At 40.4% G+C, this 24,316-nt stretch overlaps 1 protein-coding gene across 2 annotated transcripts in view; it reads left to right on the top strand.

Annotated features, from left to right (window-relative positions):
• Positions 1-3,019: 3,019 nt before the first annotated feature.
• The window catches only part of gpc6a (glypican 6a), a 150,782-nt gene continuing 129,485 nt past the window's right edge, over positions 3,020-24,316 (top strand). Inside the window, exon 1 of one of the 2 annotated variants that reach the window (XM_079555328.1) lies at positions 3,020-3,897. In XM_079555328.1, the coding sequence (XP_079411454.1) occupies positions 3,732-3,897 (166 nt within the window). In that variant the 5' untranslated portion in view covers positions 3,020-3,731. The remainder of the gene's footprint in view (positions 3,898-24,316) is intronic. The other variant, XM_079555327.1, reaches the window with a different exon arrangement.

The following is a 24,316-nucleotide window of genomic DNA, read 5'->3' as shown; positions in this document are numbered from 1 at the left end:
GGCCCACTTAACTACGATACAGTGATTGGATAATTGACTCAAGTCAAGCAATGAGATCATCCAAACGTGCTTAAAAGACATAGGGTGATGTAAGGTGATAACTAAGCTTTACAACTTTAAAGAATGTTTTGCGCCTTTGAAACTTGTTGTTTGAGTTGCCGTAGCATATCATTATTCTATGCAAATTCCTGATCATTTGTCATATACTGTACTTTTGTGAACTATTAATTGTGAACTGCCTTAAATTTATAATTATTTTTTTTATTTTTTTGCAGGGACTGGTACATAACTTTTCCGGTTTTTTAAAACTTAGTCCTAGTTAATATCCTCTCAATGCCATTAGCTCTATGCCACTGCTGTGGGCTCACTGCTGCTGTGTTGGAAAGAGACTTGGGCACTACTTTTGATCACTTTTATTCATTGTCACCAAATAATAGGCACAAACTGTACTCTGTCGTGATCCTCTGTAGAAGATTGCAACAGTTAATTCAGTGAAGTTAAATTACAACAAAAAGGAGATTCATTTTGGTCACATCAATCCAAACTAAAGCTTTAGCAAAATTACCAAATATTTCATTTTGCACTTAATCTAGCGAAGACCAAAACTTAATCTAATAAAAGAGCTTGCTGTCGAAAGAAAGAAATGAACACAATTTTCAGTTAATGAGAGTGTGTCTTACAGCAGAACAGAGATAAGGTCCAGATTTGACACTGGAAAGTAATATCCTCTGTCTGTGCTCGTTCTTGTAGCATAATTTTTCAAACATTTTGTTTGAGACACGATTCCAATCAGATCTCCGTGCTCCAAACTGGCCTTATCCCATTGTAAACACATTAGGATGGAGTCGTTCGTCTTGTACATCCTCGGGACTTGTCAAACATAATCAACGAAACAGGAGATTGAGGAAGGCTGACAGACGCACACTATAGACTCTTAGGACAACATTTATTATGTTTCAGTCCGTGGCACATGCTCATAGAAATGTCTCTTGTGTGTAGAAAATATAAAAGCTATTCATCAACAATTCCATATCTGATTTATCTGCCAGACATGTTCACTGATGTTGATATTTATTTAGAATAGAATGCTTTATTTACCATTATGCACAAGCGCCAGTTCCACTTTGCAACTTGCCACATCCACCAGACGCTGCGGGTCTCGCCTCTTAGCCACTGTGCAGCTGGCAAACCACATAGTCACAGTTTGTAAGAATGGCATCAATCATACATTTGTAGAAGTTCTCCAACAACTTTTGATGCAGTTTAGCCTGTTTGAGCCTCCTCAAGAAGTGCATTCTCTGTTGTACCTTCTTCACTACAGTGACGGGGTGTTGCTGGTCCATGTCAGCAGGTTAGACCATGTGACTCCGAGAAACGTTAAGCTGTCCCCTGTTTCCATCGCCTCTCCATATGTGCAGGGGCTGGTGTGAGATGGTCTTTGTCTGCCTAAGGTCGACAATCATCCCCTTGGTCTTAGTGGGGTTAAGGACCAGGTCATTGTCCTTACACCACCGAGTGAGATGCTCCACCTCTAGCCTGTAGTGAGATTCATCATTGATGGAGATTAGGCCAATCAGAGTGGTGTCGTCTGCAAATGTTATTATTGAAAAGGTTGTACAGCGCAGGACTCAGGACACGCCCCTGGGGGATTCCGGAGCTGAGGACAAGGGTGGAGGAGATGTCTTTGCCCACCCTGACTTGCTCAGGTTGGCCTGTCAGGAAATCCAATATCCAAGCACACAGGGATGAGCTGAGCTCTAAAGACTGGACCTGGGACAAGTTTATGAGGGACACAGTGTTAAATGCAGAACTGAAATCTACAAATAACATCGTGACGTAACTGTTTGACTGCTCAAGGTGGGTTAGAGCAAAATAAAGTGCTATTGAGACCCCATCTTCTGTAGATCTGCTTCTTCGATAAAGCAAACTGGTGGGTGTCCAGGATGGTGTTTTTAAACATAACAGCACAAGTCTCTCAAAGCACTTCACCACAATTAGTGTGAGGGCTGATGTTTTTGGGGGCACAAGTATGATGGTATTTAAAGCCCGTTGGAACCACTGCTTGTTGAAGTGAGACATTGAACAGTTCTGTGACTGTCATCACTCCAGCAAGTTCCTCTGTACACGCCTTAAGGACCCAGCTACTCCATCAGGGCCAGTTGCCTTCCGTCCACTGAACTTCTTTAATACTGCCTTCACTTGGTGTTGCTGCAGGACTACTGTCCAGTACAGGGAGGTGGTAGTGCCCCCTGTTGCTTAGAGATTTGCCCTGACCCTGTATGCCAACTAGTCACCTGACCAGAAGGCAGTTTCCCTTTCCCAAAAGTCCTCACAGTGCTGTTTAACCACGGCTTTTGGTTTGAGTAATGCTCCTTCATTTTTTTTCTCTTTCTTTCTTTCTTTCTTTCTTTCTTTCTTTCTTTCTTTCTTTCTTTCTTTCTTTCTTTCTTTCTTTCTTTCTTTCTTCTTTCTTTCTTTCTTTCTTTCTTTCTTTCTTTCTTTCTTTCTTTCTTTCTCCTCACCTTGTAATAAAAATACATGTATACATGTATTGTTCTAGCCAAGGCCAGAGTTGCCCACTGGTTGGTGACTCTTAAATCCAGGCAAAGGGCCATTGTCAAAATTTACTGTTGGTAAACTACAAACTGTTTTGTTTTTTCATTATTATAAGTTATATTTTCTATTTCAGCATGTTTTAATATGTTGGCCCAAACTTCCCTGGCAACACCAATTGAGAACCACTGCCCTAGGCCTCCATGAACATGGTACTTGCTGAACTTTAAAACAACTTGATAGAGCTCTGCTTATGATATATTTTGGTGACTGTGAACATTTCCCATGTCCTCTGTCTTACCCAGACAAAACACACATGTTCAGCTACTGCAAATTGTTGTTGTTTTTTCTTAAATGACAAAGTGAACACTATCCCACTATATGAGATTTGTTGTAAGTTTACAGTTATGAAAATCTCAGTTTACTTCTTATAACTGTAAAAGGTGTGACTTGGTGTTTATGTCTAGATTTCCCATTGTTTCAGTTATGACAGCATCTAGATAACATAGGCTATTGAATGTCCAATAGTGCTTTTATATGATATGCTTCATCATGTTACAATCTTATCTTAGGCAACCTCGGCTCTTGGTTCAGCTTTGATTTTTCCCTTAACTCTCGCACATCATTTTGGCCCCATGTTTCCAGTATCTTATATGTGTCTCGTCTCCTCTCCGCTGCTCTCGTGCACATGTAGCATGGGCGCACGAGGCAGAGGACCTCCGGAGTGCGCGCGCTGCTCCTCCTGCTGCTGCTGCTGCTGCTGCTGCAAGTCTTGACTCAAGTCCAGTCCATGTTTTGCCCTGCCCTCGTGCTGCCGCTGCTGCTGCTGCTGCCGCTGCCGCTGGTGCGCTCTGCTCGTTGCATCCCGCTCCCCTTTCGCGCCGCCACAAAAAAACGCGGGGCTGTCGGAGGAGAAGTTATCTGCGCTCAGACATCACTGGAATAACTAGGACTCTCCATCCGCTTTCTCACTGGGAACATACGAGCTGGTTGGAGCGATGAGGACGTCTGGCTATCCAAAGTGAAGAGTGATTTTGCCGTCACTGGAAAACATCTTTATCAGCATCTTGGATTTCTTTTTTTGTTGTTGTTGTTCTTCTTGTTTTAATTTCCTACATCCAACGGAGCTCGTTTTCCCCCGTGGCGAGAGCTTAGTAATACCCAAGGATTTTTGACTCATGTATGCGATGAGGAGACTGCAGCTTGCCTTATGTACTCTGTCGGTGCTGTCCCTGTCATACTACGCTGCTGGTGAAGGCAAAGCGCGGAGCTGTAGCGACGTTAGGCAAGCTTATAGCGCGAAAGGATTCAGCCTCGTCAATGTACCTCATCAGGAAATATCAGGTGAGAGCCGCGGGGACGTCCACGCAGTGCGCACGGAACCCTGACCGGGCAGCCCCTTCTCCACACACGTGCCATAGGCTATTCTGTTTGTTTGTTTTTTTGTCTTTTTTTTTGGTCAAACGTGCAAGAAGTCGTGCTGCGTTTCGCCAAAAAATAAAAATAAATTTACGAGAACGCTATATGGTTGGAGCATGCAACTGAAGCAACACATGGGAACTTATTGTAACTTAGAGAGGAGTGATCACACCACTCTTGGGCTACGATGAGTTTTAAACATGAAAAGTTCACGAATAACAAAAAAAAAAAAGCATCTAAATCACGTTTTGAGTTACACACTTGAGAGAGAATGAAAACCTTTGAGCTCATGAAATGATAAGTCAGAGCTAAAAAAAAAGAAAGAAAAAAAAGTAGCAACTCTCCGTTTTTTTAATTTCAACTATTTCTACACAGTTTCATTCCTATAAAATATACGTTATAAGCATTACAGTTTTCATGCTTTCATGCCCCCTTCCCTTATACCTATCTTAAATCGGATCTCCACTTCACTGGAGCTCAACTGACCCTGCAGTGTCTCCTTAGAATAAAAGTGCATTTCCCAACTACCGCATACATCTAATAAAACCTCTCACCTGTTGCTCATGATCAACAAGACCATCCCTGACTGACTTCGCCGTTTATGTGAATGGTGACCAGCCTGCACCAGTAGGGGGCCCTAAGAACTCAAATGTCCATCCTCGTGTGTGTTTTTCCCCCCTCTCTCCTCTTATAAGTCATGCATGTGAAGCGCTGCACTGCACTTCTATGCGCTGGCAATCACGTCCACGGTCAAAGCTTAGATACTGTGAGACCCTGATCATCACAGAGGCACCTTTATTTGCTCATAACAAAGTCTGAGTTTGAATAGTATTTGCGTGATGGTATGAATATAGTTTGGGATAGAGAATGGTATTACAGAGAGCTGTAGTTAGATTAGAGCAGCGTAATGCATGGGATATTTTTGAAATTTTGCACTGAGGGTGAGACGTAATTTAATATTCCATTCGTGGATAACAAGGTTTATAAATCGAATCAGAAGACTTTAGTCATCTGAAGAGTCTCTGCTTGTGACTCACCACTGAGTATCGACGTGTGCAGCAATTCGAATAATTCAACAAACATCCCAGTGACATCTTGCAATATGTGGAAAAATCACTGGAACTTGTAGACTATAGAAAACACAGCGTTTTGCTCATAAAGTTGGGGTGATTGCAGTAGCTGTTGTGGTTTTTCTGTGGGGTAGACTGTAGCAGGGGTAAGTGTAGTCTTCTAACAAGAAAAAGTAAGTCCAGACATGGGAATAGAATGGAAATTACAAGGAAAACAAGAAATAATTTCAGCGATATATCCACTTATTATCACTATATTAACTATGTTTCCTAATATATCACACCGTCATTTTATATAGGGTTAGACATATTGTTATGACATAAAAAAGATCACATTTTCACCGTGTTCTGTAAAGTAAAATAAACCCTGAAGTAGCATGAGAGAGAGAGACACGGTCCTATTTTCTGTGGTGAAAGACGTCATATTGAGCAATGCTTCAGACTTATTTAATTTTTCTCATGAGGCTTCGGTCTTGCTCCATATCTCTGTAATTCATCACAGACACGGCTCATTTCACAATTTACAAAAACATTGTTCTCCATGAAACGTCGCAGCTCTCCTCCAAGGGAAGTGTCCTCGGCGGGTGCACGTTTGTTTGTCGCTTTGTAAATGTTTTCTGCGTTTGGACCACAGTAATCTCTTTATTCTCCGTGATTGATTACGTTTAAATGGCCAAATTGTTGCTCAGTTTAAACAAGCGTGTGTGTTGGGTTTACTTGAAAGCATATTTGCGCAGTTATGGGAAGTTTCATGGAACTTTGATTCATTTTTTCTCATGAGAAAAGACAGGCTGAGTGTGATTCAACGTCTAATACAGCGCTAAGGAGATCCAAGCGGTTTACACTTTGTACAAATATTTTACGGACAATTTACTTGAATATTCTTTGCGAGTTGTACTTCTAAACATGCTGTCTTGCTTATGGGAACACTATATCAAAAGTGCAGCCAAGTTTGCATTTCTTTTTCTTTTCTTAATATTTACCATGTTTGGTAACTCTTTATATTAAGGTGTGCTCATTAACTATTAATACGGTTTTAATAAGCATTAATAACATGCTTGTAAAGTATTAACACACTGCTTATTTTACTTTTATCTGTTAACATGCTAATAGGCCATGAGTAATACGCTTATTCATAGCCATACCTGAACCTAACCCTAACCTTAACCCTTAACCTAGCCCTAAAATGATTAATACTTAATGAGCACGCCTTAATCTAAAGCGATACCGGACATGCCAGAGTTTGGATCCAACTTTCTCTTTTTAGTCATGTTACTAAACCTCATCAGTTATACAGTACTTGAATACTTTAATATTTTTTATTTAATGATAGGGATGTAAGTTGAGCTTCATATTTTGTAACAAGATTGAGTTTCTAACACGTCCAAGAGGATTAACATTAACATTAGAGATAATAAAGAAATATGAACTACTAAACTAATACAAGAATCCCACGTGTAGTAAAACATGTTTTACTATGCAGGTTTTATACATAATAAGACCCTGGTGAGTTATTTGAAAAAGGAATTTGCTGAACAATTGCAGCCATTCTCTAATTGTGACCATTTTATTTTATATTGTGATTAACTGTTATTCTTGTTTTCGATATTTCTGCTGAAACAGTGAGAGTTCTAAATGTGGCTGTTTTGGACTCACATTTGTTTTTGTCGTCTCATAATAACCTTTTGAACGGCAGCAGAGGTGATGGGGGCCTCTGGAGAGGAGGGAGAAAGCTCCCGATTACATCCAGTTATTATGCATGCTAATTTAAACATGTGGAAGCGCGGTGTGTGTGCTCATCCCTCGCCTGGATGCAGCGTCATGCCACAGCTGCTGCACAGGTTAGAGCCAGTGCAGAGGGCTGGAGGACTTAAAGCTGCCGTTTGCATAAGCTAATTGTTTAAACACTGGCACTGAGAGCTGCATCTTTATTCAAGAGGAGAACACAAACAAGCATGTATTCATAAGGATGTTAGCCGTATACAAGGTCACATCACAATGTGAAGTATATGTAGATTATATTTGGATATTTATTTTCAATTTTGATAATTGTTAGGAGGGAATATTAATATTTTAGATAATCAAGTGTATCTGTGGATAGCCTTCGCAAATGTTTTCAGTAGTTGATGCAACTGTAGCGGTAATAATGAGAGTTTATTTGTGTAGCACATATACATACATATACAAAGTTCTTAACTGATGAAGGATGTGTCAAAAGTAATGGGAAAATTATGACAAATGAAATCATTAAAACATGAACTATTGCTATTAAATTGAAAGTGAAGAGTAGTTGTCAAATACACAGGTAAACAGAGGCTGTCTCATATTTTCAGGAAGACCGTTCAGAACTTATTGTACCTTTAATAGTAGTATTTGTTGTATCAGTAATAGGGATGTCAAGACTAACCGATTTTACAATTACCGTGGTTATAAAAGCTCACGGTAGGTTCATTGTAAGAATTTTAGAGCCCAAGGTAAATCGTCCCATGAGCTATTTGTGGGCACTCGTCATTATTGTTGAATCCGCTCCAAAACACATGAAGTCAACGGCAGGTTCAATAGTCAAATGTGCCGATCTTATCTATTTTCATAACTGCCAAAGGAAGAGTCCCAAAAGAATCATATGCAGCTGCAATAGGGACATGAACTGTGTGAGTGCATGGAAAGAAATAGATCTTTCGAAAACATCCACAGAAATTTGCTTCCTTTAGGTATAGCTATACTGCCTATTTATAATTTTACTTTTTATTATATCATTTTACTTTGTTTATATAATGACAAAGCATAAATATAAAAATAACATAGGCTGAATCTTCGTTTTTGATTAAAACAACCCTTAAATAAACATGAAAATGTACGGTAAAAAAAAGAGTCTTGTTGATTTTTTGAAGACAGGACAGTAAAGGTTTTGAAACGCTCAAGATTTTTTTCCTTAATTTCGCGAATCGTGAATAATCGCAAAATCTCAATATTCGAACATTTAGAATCGTGACATCCCTAAGCAGTAGCAGAATTAATAAAAAATATCCATTATAAAAGTAAAGACTTTAGTAGTACTTGAAATACAGTATTTGCAGTTGGCCTTAACCCTAGTTACCTCTAGTTACCTTACTACTAGCTTAAATCTACAAGCTGCTTATCTCCGTGTTGGGAGTTGGTCCATCTTTTCAATATCCGTCTTGCAGTTTAATCATGTGAAACATGATCGTGGTGAGTTTCTCTCCTGGGTCTGGTGTGATGAAAGTGATCCACATCATAGAGCACCTGTTAAACTATCTGTGCACTGGGCCCAGATCAATACTGAGTTACAGCACAAGTTCCTCTCCTGGTCACTCCTGTTACCGGTTAGCTACACCGGCCGAGAGGGCCTGGTGAATAATCATGGAAAATCTGGTTTATACTCGTTTGTAAAGTCAACAAATAGATTCAGTATAAACATGTACGCTGACATTCTGTTGGTTTTAAAGTGGTTAAAGATGACATCATGCAAAATTCATTTCAATTCAATAATCATGTGGTGTTTCCATTATTGGCCACAGTCCTTAAACAATCACCAGCCTAGTTCGTCTGAGCCATTCTGCACGTATCGTCTTTGTTTTTGATCATGCGCTCCAAGTAACATACGAGATACCTAAATTATCTTTACTTCTCAAGTGTCTTTTACATAAATACATATTCATTTTAATTATAAAAACATGAAATACCAGTGCTGCAGGTTTACAAGCCACATTTATGCATGATATGTCCATTTTATGATAGAAAACCTTTATTTGTCTCACAGTGAGGAAATTGAAGGCTTGCAGCATTAGAATAACTGAGGGAAAAACAAATGAATTAAAAAATAAGGATTTGAATAATATACATTAAGTTTTACACAATACTTGTTTTTAATCACAAAACATGTACAAAAAAACACATTAGTGAATTCAGGAATGTTGTAAGTTTGTATAATAGTGCTATTAGTAGCCTGTTGTAGTAATAGTAATAGTAAAATTAAAAGTAGTTTGTAAAAGTGAACTGTGTCTGTTTGAGTAAGTAATTGATAATATTATGTGCCTGGGACAGAGGTTAACCATATTATCCATTAGATTTGTGACTGGAAGCGGAGTTCTGCTTTCTCCCTGCGAGTGTTTAGTAGTGTACATGAGTTGTGGGAGGCAGAGGCCAGCAGAAGAATATTGTAGCGGCTTTGGACTAAGAGCTTCCTTGGAAGACAGCCAGCTCCGGGTGCTTTAGAAGAGCAGGTGGGCTGGAGAGTGGATACCGCGGTGGCACAAAAACTCTGTGGTGGTGAATGTAAAAAAATGTGTCTCAAACCAAAAAGCTTGTGCGGACAACTTCATTAAAGTACATCGGGCTTGAGCGGTGGTTCTGGGCTGTACTTGTCAGAGTGTTATTGCACGGTACATTGCACTGCAGTCAGACAGGAGTGCGAGTGTATCTGCCTCTGGTGAGAGGAGTTCACACATTAGACAATGGAGCCTCACTACAACAGTATTTCAGTTCCTGGCCAAAAGAATAATGGGGCTAGTCCAGCAGCAGCAGCAGCAGCAGCAGCAGCAGCAGCAGCTGGCTAAAACCTTCCGGAAAAGTGTTGTGAATGAAATTTTATTTCAAGGGTTTGTGTCTCCCAGGGCTTGTTGTTGCCCTTTTTTGTGAATAGTAGAGTAGAAGCGTTTTGTGCCAAATCCACCAAACCCTGGTCAGTATGAAGCAAAGGGCTTGCCTCCTACATCGCAGTGATTTGCCTATTGATTTGTCATATCCTTTGTGGAAAGCAGTTCCCTCTCTGTATGCTTGTGTAGGAAACGCACAATGCACACAATCTTCACAGTTCCATGTTTTTGCATTACATGTTACGCTCTGTACCTGAAGTATTGAAGTAAGTAGCAGTGGTAGTAGCAGTTAAAATACTGTACCAGTACTGGATTACAGGAATATTGGTACCTCTCTCGCTGTATTTTATATCAAATAACAAGCTTGTTATACTTGGATACTTTACCCCACCTCTGGTCTTCACTATTTTAACACCAACTAGGACTCTCAGGGGAACATGCACTCTCTTTCAGCTTTGAAATGAACTCACTTACACTTCTTATGAACACACTACCAGCATCTTAAATTCCCTTGTACAAGAATAACAATTACCTCTGGGCTTTACAGTGAGCTACTTAAAACAATATTACGTGATCCCTCTTAACTGAGCATTTATGAGCTGTAACAGTATATCTCTTGTGACTCTCTCTTGCTACAACAGCCACTGCTTTGTATTACTGTATTAGAGATGTTTTGAAAGTCATATTTCTTTCACTGGAACATACGTACATATATATGGCCACCATTGGTGCTTCGATTTGTTCCTCATTTCGTGGACACAAACGAGGCAGAGGTGTCTTTTAACCAACCAATGTACATACAGTATGCCTAAGACACAATGCGCTATTATCAACTTCAGAGTGGTCTACTGCAAGGTGAAATGATAAATTCGATCACACCGAAAGTTCATCAGATTCAGAATAAATGACGCCATCTTAAAGGCAATTCAACAATACTTCTTGTTGCGAATTTAGCAATATATTGTAAAGGCACTTATTTCTTAACATGTACTTTACAATTTCTACCTACATCAAGGTTGTGCTCGTTCAAACATAATAACTATTTCACCTTTGAGTGCATTGCCATGGAAGCCAGCATATCATATTTGAAGCTATTTAGCACTAGGCTGCTCTGCCGTACTGTCTGCCTCATCATTCCTTTTCAGACATTAAAATAACCTGATATTGCGCGGCACTGAGGCGATACTCGGCTATACTTAACCTTCTGTATCACATCTCTGCCTGCTGTGATGTAGCAAAAGCAATCAACATACTATTTACTGCCCCTATACAGCAGTACTGGTGAGACAGCTGGGCAAAATAATCCTGAAACGAGTAATTTGAGATGCGCTTTGTAGCAGATGCCTAATCACTTAGTAATGGAATGACACGAGACCTGCAGTAAAGGTGTGGGAATACTACTAAAGGCCAGAGCATTACGGATATCCATATATAAACCCAGTAAGGCGTTGCTTCACTCTCTTTTTTTATTTACATGGCCCATTAGGATAGACCTGCTTGTGCCAAATTGGAAATGCGTCTTTTGCCAGTGCGTTGTGTACGTCTTCAGAGAGAGCGGTTAATGAGATGTGAGGAGATTAGCCTCTGTGTGGAGAGATGGGTGAGCCGCGGTATGAACTCACTCCCGCTGCTCTCAGAGTCTTTATTAAGAAATGGCGATGGGGGATTTTCTGTCTGACTTTTTGGCAAACATCAATAAATAGAATATTATATGAGAAATGAGAATACAGAGAGGATTGTGCAATATCGTCTCCTTAATATAGAATACAACTATTTATTATTATCATGGGGCCAGTTTTTGGTATTGCTGTGGCCTGTTTGTTTATTCATGATCGTTTTGTGACAGTTTAAATGCCCTTGATGTGGCAACATATAGCCTGGAATGTTCCACAGTATGGATATATGACAGAACGTATGTCTCTGGTCACTTTCCCAGACTGCAGCCAGTGACCAGCCTCGCCCTGGATTAGCTCAGAAGGAGTGTGTCAGCTCTCCTGACTCATTCAGGCCTGAAATGCATATAGCCAAGCTCCTCTGCTCTGTCTGTGTGTACGCTGTTTCTGTGAACAGGGTAAAAAGCCCGCGGCGAGGGTTCGGCTACTGCTGCAGCACTTTTCCCACTTTTCAATCAACCGCTGGCCTAAATCGGTAATAGAGAGGGGATTAAGGATCTCCACTCTCCTGGGCCTTCAGACAAACTAGAAAATAACAGCAAAAAAAAAAGGAAAAAATAAAAAACTTAAAGCGGGCAGAGATTTGCAGGATTAGTAAGAAGTATGGTGGCGGGGAAGAAAGCGGCATATGGAAAAATAAACAGAAGTAGTCCAAGTGTAAAGAGCAGCATCCTTGACTAACCATGTGGTAAAATGGCAACATGAGAGGAACTTTGTGAGGTGTGAGGCACGGGGGGGATATGAGAGTCAGATAGAGGAAGTAATCCGCCCCGAAACTTGAGGGATTACGGATCGGAGTTTGCAGTTTCTGATGCAGTACAGGAATTATTACAAGCTCCTCTTACATACGGGAGGAGAAAGGATTTGCTGCTATAGGTGCAGCACTGACAAGGGTTCTTCCTTGAAAACTCCTCGAACAATTTTCAGAACAATTTTCTAACACTATACTATAACATATTTTATTTGTGACATTTAAAAGTAGGGCTGCACGATATTGAAGTAACTTGCGGTATGCGATACCGCTGTGCAATATCGCGATAATGATGTTATTGTGATATTTCACTAAACCATTTCAACATGATACGTTACATTAAACTAACATTAATCCCTAAAAGTATAACTTTTAGGGATGCACCGATCTGATATTGGATATCGGAGACGATACTGGAAAATATACGATATCGGGTAGCGGCTGCAAATATCCAATACTGAACCTGTACTAGTTCTCAACGCCTTAAGGAATAGGCCACCGTTTTTACATACTGAGATATGTTCTTACATTAGCTTAGACGAGTTCATTTGTACCTGTCTGGTCTTAACACGTGCCCTCAGTCACTTAAACACAGCACAAACAGCGTTAGCATTTAGCCTCTCCTCCTCTCCTCTATAGCTCCAAACGAGGTGAAGATAGAAGCTACCAAGCTCTTCCACATTTTCCCTATTTAAATATGGTTACGTTATCTTATCTTATCTTATTTTATCGTGGCCATACCACCTTTGCTGTGCCCAATCCCGTCAGACCTTGGAAGCTAAGCAGGGAAGGGCCTGGCAGGACTTGGATGGGAGACCGTTTGAGAACACCAGGAAGCCTAGCGAATGTAGTGCCTGAGTGAGTAAGTGGTCGGAGGGGCCGATGGCGCAGACTGCTTGCCTCGCTTCCGTCAGTCTATCCCAGGGCAGCTGTGGCTACAATAGTGGCTTACCACCACCGAGGATGGAGTGAATGAATAGTGCAATGTAAAGCGTCTTTGAGTGTCCAGAAATGTGCTATATAAAACCAATGCATTATTATTATTATTATTATCTTATTGTAAGGCATAATAATACCAGCAGTACCTCGACATTCGCGCAGTGATATCTTCACTTTACTGTGCGGAGGCCGAAGTGCTCGCCTTACAATTTAGTTCCCCTTTTTATACTCAAACCCCAGTATCGGTATTGGTAGCAAAAAAGCTGGATCGGTGCATCTATAGTGCATTTTTTGGCTCAGTTTGAAAAAAATGTGTGAAGGCTTTAGTGATCGCGATCGCAGCACTATTTAAAAGTTGTACGTTATGTTTGCTTTTAAATTAAAGTAATGAATTGGAAAAAAGAAACTTACACCTTTTAGCACAATTTAGCAAAGTCAAGGGGGAATAGTCAAAGTTGGTGTAGGATGAAGTAATTGTTGACGGGGAGAAACACTGAGGGCAATATATAAGCAATTAAACGCCTTCCACTTAATGTGTTTGTTGAGGCCGGACCCCGTGGACTGACCTAAAGCTATACTTTATTAGAGACAATGTTTTCCACACAGCACTAATCACTAGTTCTATTTCCGCCCTCCGGCCATCTGAGAACTCTTACGCTACACACCAAAGCTAACTCTCCTGTTTATTGCCACGCTCGCCTCTGCCCCCAAGAGGTTTGTTGCCCTCCGGAGGCTGGGCCCCGAATAGCAGTCCTGGTTCTTGACACCAATGATGAGGTCTGGGAGCGAGATGAGAGCCGTGCCGTACCGCGGGGGAAAACCCACCAGAGGCGCACCGAAGCCGAAGTGTCAAGGATGCAAATGCAAGTGACACAGGGGGATTCTTTATTTTTGTTTTTCCTGACACTCGCACTCACGGATGAGGTAATTCACTCAAAAAAAATATAGGCTCCGGGGACACGGACGTAAACAAGCATTAAACGCAGGTAAACACAACATGCCAAAGTCGTCATGCTACCTGTCAACCAACGCAGTGGGACAAAAAAGCAATGGATTTGACAGTGATGTTGTTTATTTATAAGTGTTTTCTGCCACTTGATTTTATGCAACTTGCGTGATTTGTTTGATAAAGTTAGATATGTATGTCAAAATAGGAACATTGTAGTTGTTGAACGTTTTAATCCAGCTCATGGAAAACAAATGATGGAAAAATCACAGGAAAACGGTAGTAAATGGAAATAACCCTATAAAAAGCATATAGCATGCTGGCAAAAAGCAAACCAACCAATTGAAAGATGTAAGCATTGCTCAAATCATAAAAAAAGTCCTGGTTTACACTTTGACAGGTTGTTGTAATAGTGTTTCTGCCGCTGCGGTGTCTCAGTCTGTTTCCGTGTAAGTGTTAACCATGGGGAGCTTTTGAACTTTAAAAATCAATAGTGCCAATGCTCTGACATGCAAGAACAAAATTCTGCTGTAGATGGGTGATCATGTGTGACACTAAAAATAGCCATACTTTGGATTCTGAATTATTGAAGTGGGTGAATTTTAATGCTGAGTGCTAACAACACCTCATTTGGACTTAAAAGCCGACACTGGGAAGCAGGAAGTAGAGATCTATGCCAGGTTTCGTTGTTTAGGACGCCGTGGAGTCACCAACACTATGCATTAAAGCAGAACTAAGTAACTCATGCCCCTAGAGGCCTTAAGTGCCGCTGCAGGTGTTGTAGCATGTTGCGTTTTTTTTTTGCTCATTAATTGGCCATGAGAGTAAATACTACTTCAACAGGAAAGACAAAGGGAGAGAGAGGGATATTGTACATTGTGCCACAACCCAATGACACAATGATAGAGAAAAAAAAATTCACTTGAACTTGGCTGTAAACACTGCTAAAGTGGCGCTAGCCCACAGTTGGCTTTTTCTTCTTCATGATTCTATTAGTATGTATTGGTGGCTCCGACCCGGAGCAGGGAAAGTTGCAAGTGTGGTTTTCTGGCCAGAGACACCAGGGGGAGATAAAAGACCCCCCACTCATCCCATCATCACTTGTATTACCCCCAGAGGGACTACGAAAAAGATTACTTAGTTCTAAAACTGTGGTAGTCAAATGATTGCCTTGTAGTGGAGGTAACTTCATTGGGCACCATAGATCTACATTGTAAACGCGACATTTGTGGAAGAAAAAACAACGTGCGCTGTTGTTGAGTGTCAAAATATAGCGCGTTTTGCCTTCAGTGTGAACCAGGAAGTCAGAGGCTAAATCCGCACCAGTGCTAGCTTGCCGATCCGCCTTGTTCGCGCCTTTCTGTCTCGCTCTAATTAACTCGTCTGTGGAAGCTAGAAATGCATTTAGGCAACAGCTTAGAGATTTTACTCAACGCTCTCCCCCTTTCACTGAGGAATTCAGGTCGTGCAGCTTTACATTTTATTCTTTAATCGTTTATTCTGCAAATAACTCCTAAGCAGTTAGAGAGATAAAAGGTTAAGTAACCATAAATAAAAGTGAAATAAAATACATTTCCCAACTATTAAAGGGCCCTGGTGTTGAACTGATAGCAGACAGTGAACGAGGGTCTTTTTTTAGAGAGATTATAGGAGCATTAATGAGAGGCAAGGACATTGTAAAAGCTCTAGATATTTATTACATTGCCGATACAGAATGCATTAGGAATATCAAATAAAACACAATTCTCAAGTTTATGTACAGCATCGGTCTATTGTTCTTCTAATTATAGATTTGTCCTAACACTTCATCTTTGTGTTAAAATGATCTCAGTGCAAGTTCCGTTACTACTGTATATGTGGGCGTATTTGGTGCCAAGTCGGTTCAAATGTGCATATTTTTGTACAATGTTTGTCTACTGCAAAAATAAATGTCTTCTAATTGTGGTTCTATTGGCATTAACAAAATGGGACTTCTTATTTTGTTGGAAATTGTAGTTCTCTGTAAGCCGTAGACAAAAAAACACAATAGCGTCCTTTACAAAATGGCTATGAAAAGCTGCTCTGTCAGTGATAACCAATAAACCGTGCAAAGGAAGCATGTTGTTCCGTTAAAAATTAGGACATTAATTCTGATTACAAGGGTTCATGACCTAGTTTAGTGTGATCTCGTTTGTGCTTTGAGGAGCACAGACTAATTGGAGATCACTATTATTTTTATGTTAATCTAAAAACTAAAAAGTAAAGGGGCACTCTTGAGTCGTCATGCATGAGGTTAATTATGACATAAAATAACAGACTCCCGCTCTGCTAAATGTCCTGGGGACATTCTGACACTTTGGTGATGTGTTTGAGCTTGGCCATATGCTTGTCTTTTTTCCCTTCTTTTTTGACATGTAGTGTCAAAGCTACACATGTAACATTGTGGCAAGGTGGATATTAGATGTTCAAATAAAAATGCACACATACATTTTATTTCAATGATTTAGATGTTTCGGTGTGCCATTTTGAATAAAGGCTGGCCAGAGACACCAGGGGTAGATGAAAGACCCCACAATCATCCCATTAACACTTGTATTACCCCCTGAGGGACTACGGAAAGGATTTATTAAGGTAAACAAGTTACTTAGTGTTGCTTTAAATGTTTAGATACATTAAAATCAATTTACAATTACGATCCAACAGTGCACAGGTGTTTGAAATACCCATGATCACGAAGTCATCTCAGACAGATTCGGATTTAATCAAACAATAGCTAGAGAAAAAAAAACATCCAGGTAAATTGATGGCAAATTCAATCAATCGAACTGTTGGATCTTGTGGGACACAAGTCACTGGGAAATAACCTCGGCTTTGACGTCAAACAAACGGTTCACTTGATCTGATTTGAAATTAATTAATTCTCTTTATTGTTTTTATTCCCATGGCCAACAAGTCCTAGGTGACGGGTCATACAAAGAGCGGTTCAGAAGCTCCTTATGAGAGATCAACAGGCCCGGTTAATCGTGAGGCCGTCCTTCAGCGGACCCACCACCTGCAGGAGGAGCCATAGGGGCTGGTGCAATGTGATTTGGGCAGCTGGCCCCTACGGCCCGGAAACGGACAAGTGGAAGAAAATGGATGGATGGATGGATGGATGGATGGATGGATGGATGGATGCATTTATACATTTTAATATGTGCAGCTGTGGTGTGATAGAACATGTAGTTATGGGAGAAACTTTACAGTTCTGAAGTTGATGATGATGAACACGTGTTATACTATATACGTACTTAGTTAGTCTATCTGTTTCATTTTAGTGTTGTAAGTGAAGTGAATCTAAAGTAATTTGCTAAGGCTAAAACAATGGCTCATTCAAACCCCCCTCTCATTCTCCTCTGCAGCTGATGGACTGTGGCAGGAAAAGCTATGCAGGCTCTGTGGACTCACCCCATTGACTTACAGGGGGACGATGTGTCTCGTGGGACCACTGCTGTTCTGACAAATGTGACAAGCTCATATAACCTTAATGACACCAGAGCACAGGCTGATGTCCTGTCGGCGTCTACCAATGTCAATGGGGCTTGACAAGAATATCTCCGGCCTCTGTGTTTCCGCTTTCAGTAAATCAGCAACAGTCGGAACAGAGGAGGAGACATTTAGGAGAAGCTCATTGAGATGAATACATTGTCAAGAGAGCTCCTCAATAAATTCATGCGGTGCTGTAGAATCAGATGGATAGTGAATAGCGCATGTTATTTTTCATACCTCTTATTTAAAATGACTTGTAGTTTTTACTTTGAATACTTACATTTACTAACATTTACTTACCATTGAACGAGATGCTGGATTGAAACTTATGTGATTTTGATGATCCTGGGCTGGTTCCTTAGCCCCTGGCGGACACTCACATCTGAAAGGTTGCCAGCTCCTCTGTGTGCAGTAAACCCCTGCTGAGTCCTGTTCCCTGGGTAAGCTTTGCTAAATGAGTGGGCAGGTCAGCTTCCACCCCGGGGCTCTTCCTGAGGCTCCCCTGACCACCAGCTGCTGTGTTTAGAACTGACTCATGGACCGCAAGTCTGGAGGAAGCAATATGGAGCTTTGACCTCTCCGTATGCCTGTGCTTTAAGTAAAATATGCTCTATTTTAAGAGTAGCTTCAAGCAGTTCCTGCAAGAGATTAAACATGGCTGGTTATTAAGTGACGGAGACTGATTTAGTGACAGTGTGAGTGACAGGCGGCTTTTGTCGTGCAGGGCTAAGGTTAAGCTGCAGCTGATATGGAAAATGCTTCCTGCATATGTAGTTAATAACTCATGATGCAATGTCATTTCAGATTTTTTTCCAAACAATAAATGTAATATTTTTTAAATTCCTGAAACGGGAGCCCATCCAGAAACAACTGTTGGAAACAAGCTAGCTTTGTTTTTCTACATTCTAATCCAACATTAACTTGTAAGATCATGGAATATGACTGCTTGGCTAAATAAGACAAATTAATGTTTGCTTCTTGTATGGTTAAGGTGCACTTTATGGCACTTTCTTGGGCACACGGTGTCTCAGTTTAGGCTCTGGAAGCACTACTAAGCATGCCTGTCCTGCACTATACCATTCTTATGGAAAGAAGCCTGCTGCTGTGTTTCCTCTAATGTGGAAATGCGATCACTAAATAAATTGTAAGAGTGAAGAGAAAGAATGAAGCAGTAGTGGTTTATAAAAAGCTTGAACCTGCAGATCTGATGGAGTGCAGCAGGTCATGAGGCAATCAAATTCAAGGTGACTATAATTAATTGAAAATATATGCTGCTTGAGGCATTGCTTTAGACCTAAAATAGCACTCGAGTTATTGATGACGTGTATACTGATTTGGTAACTGTACTTTTTTTTCTCCTCTTGTCTGTGATGTGAGGCTTGACACGGGGCTGACAGTTGACTTTCCTTCAAAGTTTCTCTCCCTGACCTTGCCTCCGGTTATTTACTCTACAACAAACATTTGGGCCTTTGCTATTTGACACCTCCCACTCAGTGTGCATGCCAGCTGTTTTGTTGATGCAGTAGGTTCGCTGTTTTCTTTTTTTGAATACTTCTTTTTTTTCTCTCTCTCTCTCTCTCTTCCTGAAAATGTGTTTTCACCCCAGTAATAGAAGCTGATTCATTCTGACTGGTTGTTCTGTGCAGGTCTGTCATTGTGCATATTAAAAAGGCCGCAGATTAGATAACATCTCTGCTGTGAATTAGCCAAAGATCGGGAGAATGGAATGTGGGGAAACAGCCTGTGTGAGAGGTTCCCAAATCGTGGTACAGGTAAAACTTGTATAAATGGTTCTTCTGCTGTCTTCAGGAAGTCTGAGGGCTCAGCTTTGTCCATTAAAGGTTTCACTTGTAAAAAAAAAAAAAAAAAAAAAAAAATCTCAGGTGGTTCTTGCTGTGAAAATGTCGAGAATTACTGATCTGGGAACAGACCAGAGCACATCTTTGAAGATATCCACTTCAAAGATCATACATCTCCATCTTTATCTTCCGATGATTTAAAGATAAAAAGAGACCATAAAAGTCATCTTTTTAGGAAAAAATCAGAGGCGGATTTGACATTAGACGCTTGTAAACGACAGCTACTTGTAGCAAGGTCTTTCCGACAACCTTGTATTTATCTATCCATTACTGTCAATCACAAAGTTACATACAGAGGAAAGTTGTCCATTTCTTCGCGTGTTTTGAAAGGGGATAACATATGGTGGGAGAGACGGTGGGAATTATCTGTGTCATCTTGTTTGGACATATTTAATTCGGGTCTCGGGGTCCCGGTGGGTGCAGTTGAAAGTGGGTGATTTGGGTGATGGAGAGGAGATCCAGATGGCGACGCAGCGGTGAGATCAATCGAGCTTGATGTATTTTTCCGACTGGAGCGCGGAGACAGATGTGATTTAACACAGTAATTGGGTTCACTTCCAGTTTGTGAGTTTGTGTCAACACGTAATCACACCTTCTGAGGCGGGCGCAGGCCGGCTCGTAAAAAAACATTAATTATTGACTGTTTAAATTCATTATTCAGCATAGGAATGTTTTCACTGACAATCGTTTATGTTAATGTGGGGATCTAAAGTGGCAAATCTGTGATAATTGAGCATGTGTATTGTTAATAACATCATTTGAAGAAAAATTATGCATTTAAAATGTTTTTGTTTTTTCCTGGATAAATCAACTCTGCAGATAAAATAGCAACTTTCTGTAGAATATACTCACTAACAGGTGCATTGATGAAGCAATTATGTAAGATAGAATTGAGGTGATTGGATCCCAGCAAAGATCTTTAATAAAACACATGGATATGGTAATACGTTGGAACGAATGGCAATTCTGGTCTTGCATCTTACCCAGTCTAATGTCATGAAATGGGAAACACCATGTATTTTCTTGATACTGTTTTGATCTATTTTGAGATGTTTCATGACTCTTTGATAATTGTGACTGATCTAATGTCATATCAGGCAAGAAAAAAAACTAAACGTTTTTGCAGCTTTTCAAATGTTATTTCAGTTTTATAGGATGCATAGACTTTACCTACACTTGTTCATGGATTATCCTCTGTCAAACACTTCAAATCCTTCCTAGTTATATCAAATGTAACATTTGTTTCCTACTTTAAAACAGTATGTCTGTGCTTTTTAACAATACGTGACCAATGTTAATTGAACTGTGATACATTGAATGCTAACCACCGGAAGCTAACACTGAACCCTGGGGGGCGGCCATTAGTCTGACAACCCATTAGACTCATCTCATTATTCCGAAAATGTCCCATTGAGTAGGTGTTGAAAAATAAAATTAGGGTCAGGCAAGATTCCACTGACCTAAAAGGGACTAGATGCAAGTTGCTCATTTTTATACTCACTACTGCCACCTCAACTTTTTGAGTGACAGTGCAGGATTTTAGAGGCAGTTGTGGTGAACAGGTCTGGGCTCATTCTACACATTAGGACATGGCTGGAACATGTAGGGAGAGGAAAATACTTCATTTTAACACAACTGGGTTAGAGATGTCGGACTAATGGCACCTCTGCTCAATGTTAAATCTTCGGAATAATGAGACGTCGGACCAATGGCACCGGAACCCTGGGAATAAATGTAGAAAACAAGGCTAATACGGCTAAACAGCACAACTTAAAAATGAGACATTTCAGAGAAAGGACATCCTGACTGAGATACCTCGACTTAGAGGTGATAAACCAATCAGAGACCCATGCATGTTCATTAACATGCACTTTCCCGACCAAATGAACCAATAAATAAATAAGAAAAACAATGAATCTATCTCTACCTGGTTTTGTATTGGTCGCTATAGGGGTTAGCCTCGCCGGCCAGTCACAAGATGGCCGCCACGTCAACAAGCATTATGTCTGATCTAGCGGTTGGTGGTACAGTGGTCATAATGTAATACTTGATCTCTGTATCCTTAAATAACTAAATTCAACATATTTTTTATAGTCCTGCATGAGACCTTATTTTAGTGAGAGTTAAAAAGACACATTTTATGAGGTGTGAAATGTGTGAAAACCACCAGTTGTACATTTTGCAAAGCGTGTGGCATCCAAGAACGGTGATCCACAGTCCACAGCTTTTTCCTCTGTGATTTTACAGGGAAGTGCAAAATCGAAAAACATTTCTTGGAAATCAACCCTTAACATTTATACCAACTTTCATGATTTCAGCCCCCCAAAAACCTGCTTCACCTCCGCCCCCGCAATGTCCTCATGTAACACAAGTTTACAACTTTCATTTTGGCCGTGTCACTCAGCAGCCCCTAATCTTTGTGTTGTGCTGATGGGTGTAATCTGGGTCATGACAGCAGAAGAAAGGCCTGTTTAAATGTGCCACAGCAGAAGAAAGAAAGGCCAGTCGTTGTCCAGATGTGGCTGGACTTGGGTCAATAGATGGCTCAGATAGAGGTGTCAGCCTTTCAGTGCAGCTTTGTAAAGAGTGGTGGCACTTTTAGCTGAAGTGAGCACAGAAGACATCAACTGCATCAATAGTTTTGGATTGTGAAGTTCAGTAACACTGTGCTTTACTGGAATGGAAATAGGACGGTACTTAAAGCCACACTCCATTCCAGGTTATAAAAGTAAAATATGCAGATACATAAACAACTACGGCAGAGATACCACAAACGTGTCACGAATGCTCGGTCAGAGACAAAGCTATTTCTACACTTACATCTCAGCGGGACTTCCTTATTAAAATAAAGGTCAAATAAAAAATGAAATATTTGAAAGAGGACCTAATGAATTTAAACCCCTTGTTCAACAACTCGAGGGAGACGAGAAGAGAGGAGCCCTCTCACAGTCAAGACGCATGTTTCTTTGTTTTTTGAAGATATGTTTTATGCCAGAAAAAGCACTGGTAATCAAATGAATACTTGTTTCACTCATTAACCCCTTAACCCATTCGCCCAAGCACATTTTCTCCAGTCTGGCATTACCCAAGTCTAAAAGCTTTAAAAAAACAAACAAAAAAAAACAAAAAAAACATCAAAATTGCGAATGAAAACGAGGGGGAAACGCAACACAAATGTGACAAAAAAAGGGACAAAAACATGCCAGAAAAGCAACAAAAATACAACAAAATGACAAAAAAGTTACGATCACTTTTGTAGATCTTAGCTTTACAGGCATTACACTGTTGCGCTCCAGTCAAGCAGCTTTTAGATTTGGGTAAAGCTGAACTGGAGACAAGACAGAGATTTTTTTTGCCTGACGAAGGTCTCAGGACCGAAACGTTAACCTAATCCTAATAGACTATTTTCGCAAGGTTGGCAGTGTGCGAGAAGTATTACATTTTTTACTCACCCACCTGTCGTTTTTACTTTATTTAATGGTAGTTCTAACCTAGTATTAAAGACTGTAAATCAACATGGTCTTGGCAATAAACATGAATGTGCTGCAATAAAAACGTCCGCTGTGAAGTTAAAATGAAGAAAACTTAAAAGTATGAGTTACTTTCTCCTGTTGATCTACCACCAAAGAACGATATGCTCTGGTCTGACTTTAAATGCAAAACCGCAATATCAATATAATTCAATTTGATATAAAATGCCATCCGCATGGCGCAGCTTTTCAGGTCTAAATTGTTGGCATTTGAGTTTAATCCATTCAAAATAACGAATCCAGACCAGATGTACAAAGGAAATCCCAACTCCAAATGCCAGCCATACATCATTGTCACAACACAAAAGAATAATCCTGCATAAAAAACTAAATATGGGCAGTCCATTGAATGAGTAGCTGAAGCAGTGTGTAGGTTCTTGTGCTGGTCCCAGACTGTGGCATGAGGAAGTTAAACATGCAGGATTGTTGTGCCAATCTGAAGGGCACGGGTAATTTGATGACCTGGGAACTGAAGTGTTTTTTCATGTCGTCTTAACCACTAGACTAACCATGAACGGCTGCGTGCTGATCGCATATCTAATTAGTGTGTATTGTTGCAAAGCTTTTCTGAAGAAAAAAAAGTCACAATTTGAATTTCTTTCCCCTCACTGTACAACTCTTCTGAAAATGAATGTACATTTTCCACATCACAGGTTGCATTATGGGCTGGCTTTTGTGCCTCTGTGAAGTAGGTTTGGCTGAGGTACATTTCCTCATAAATGCTGGCAGCAGTGGTCAAGTGCTGCAGATGGCGCAGCCCTTTGGCCAGGTAGACTAATGAATCCTGTGGGGACTTCCTCACTGGCACGGGACACTCTCTGGGCTCTGGTCCACTGTCCCACTGCTGCCCTGACATACTTTCCCTGTTTTCTACCAACATATGTTCAAGTTTTTTTGGAATATACCCTGCAAAAAGTTAGGCATTTCAAAGTTTCTGCGAGGGTTTTGGGCATTGAGTTTGACATACAGTACTTGCGGCTTGTTTGTGGGCCTGTTTAGGTTTCTCTCCACGCAGATTGTGTTGTTGAAGCACTGAGGGCAGAACTCCAAGAGTCATCATCAAAAACCCTCACTGGCAACATCTTAGGCCAACATATCCAATTGCATCCTATTTCAATGGGACTGGGCAGATGTGGTCAGTAACAACGTAAATTGACTTAAGTGCTGCACGTTTTTGTGGGTCTGAACGTTACTTGAATAGTCTTTTTTGCTGAGAACTCACTACTTTAGCTCAACTACAGTACATTTGAAAGATAATTATAATACTCTCTGCTTCATTACTTTTCTATAAAGGCTCCTAACTAAAAAGTAGAACTGAGTAAAATTCATGCTCCTGAGTCACACGAAGGAAGGTTTGTCACTGTCCCGTTGCCGCACAGGTATGATGACAGATTTTCGAACCCGCAAAATTACACTAATTATTATGTTTACTTTGAGTACGGTAGCTTATTTT

The sequence above is a fragment of the Gobius niger genome (genome assembly GCF_951799975.1).
Source record: "Gobius niger genome assembly, chromosome: 4".
NCBI lineage: Eukaryota > Metazoa > Chordata > Actinopteri > Gobiiformes > Gobiidae > Gobius > Gobius niger.
Note: the sequence above shows the minus strand (reverse complement) of the source record. Positions and strands in the feature narration are given on the sequence as shown.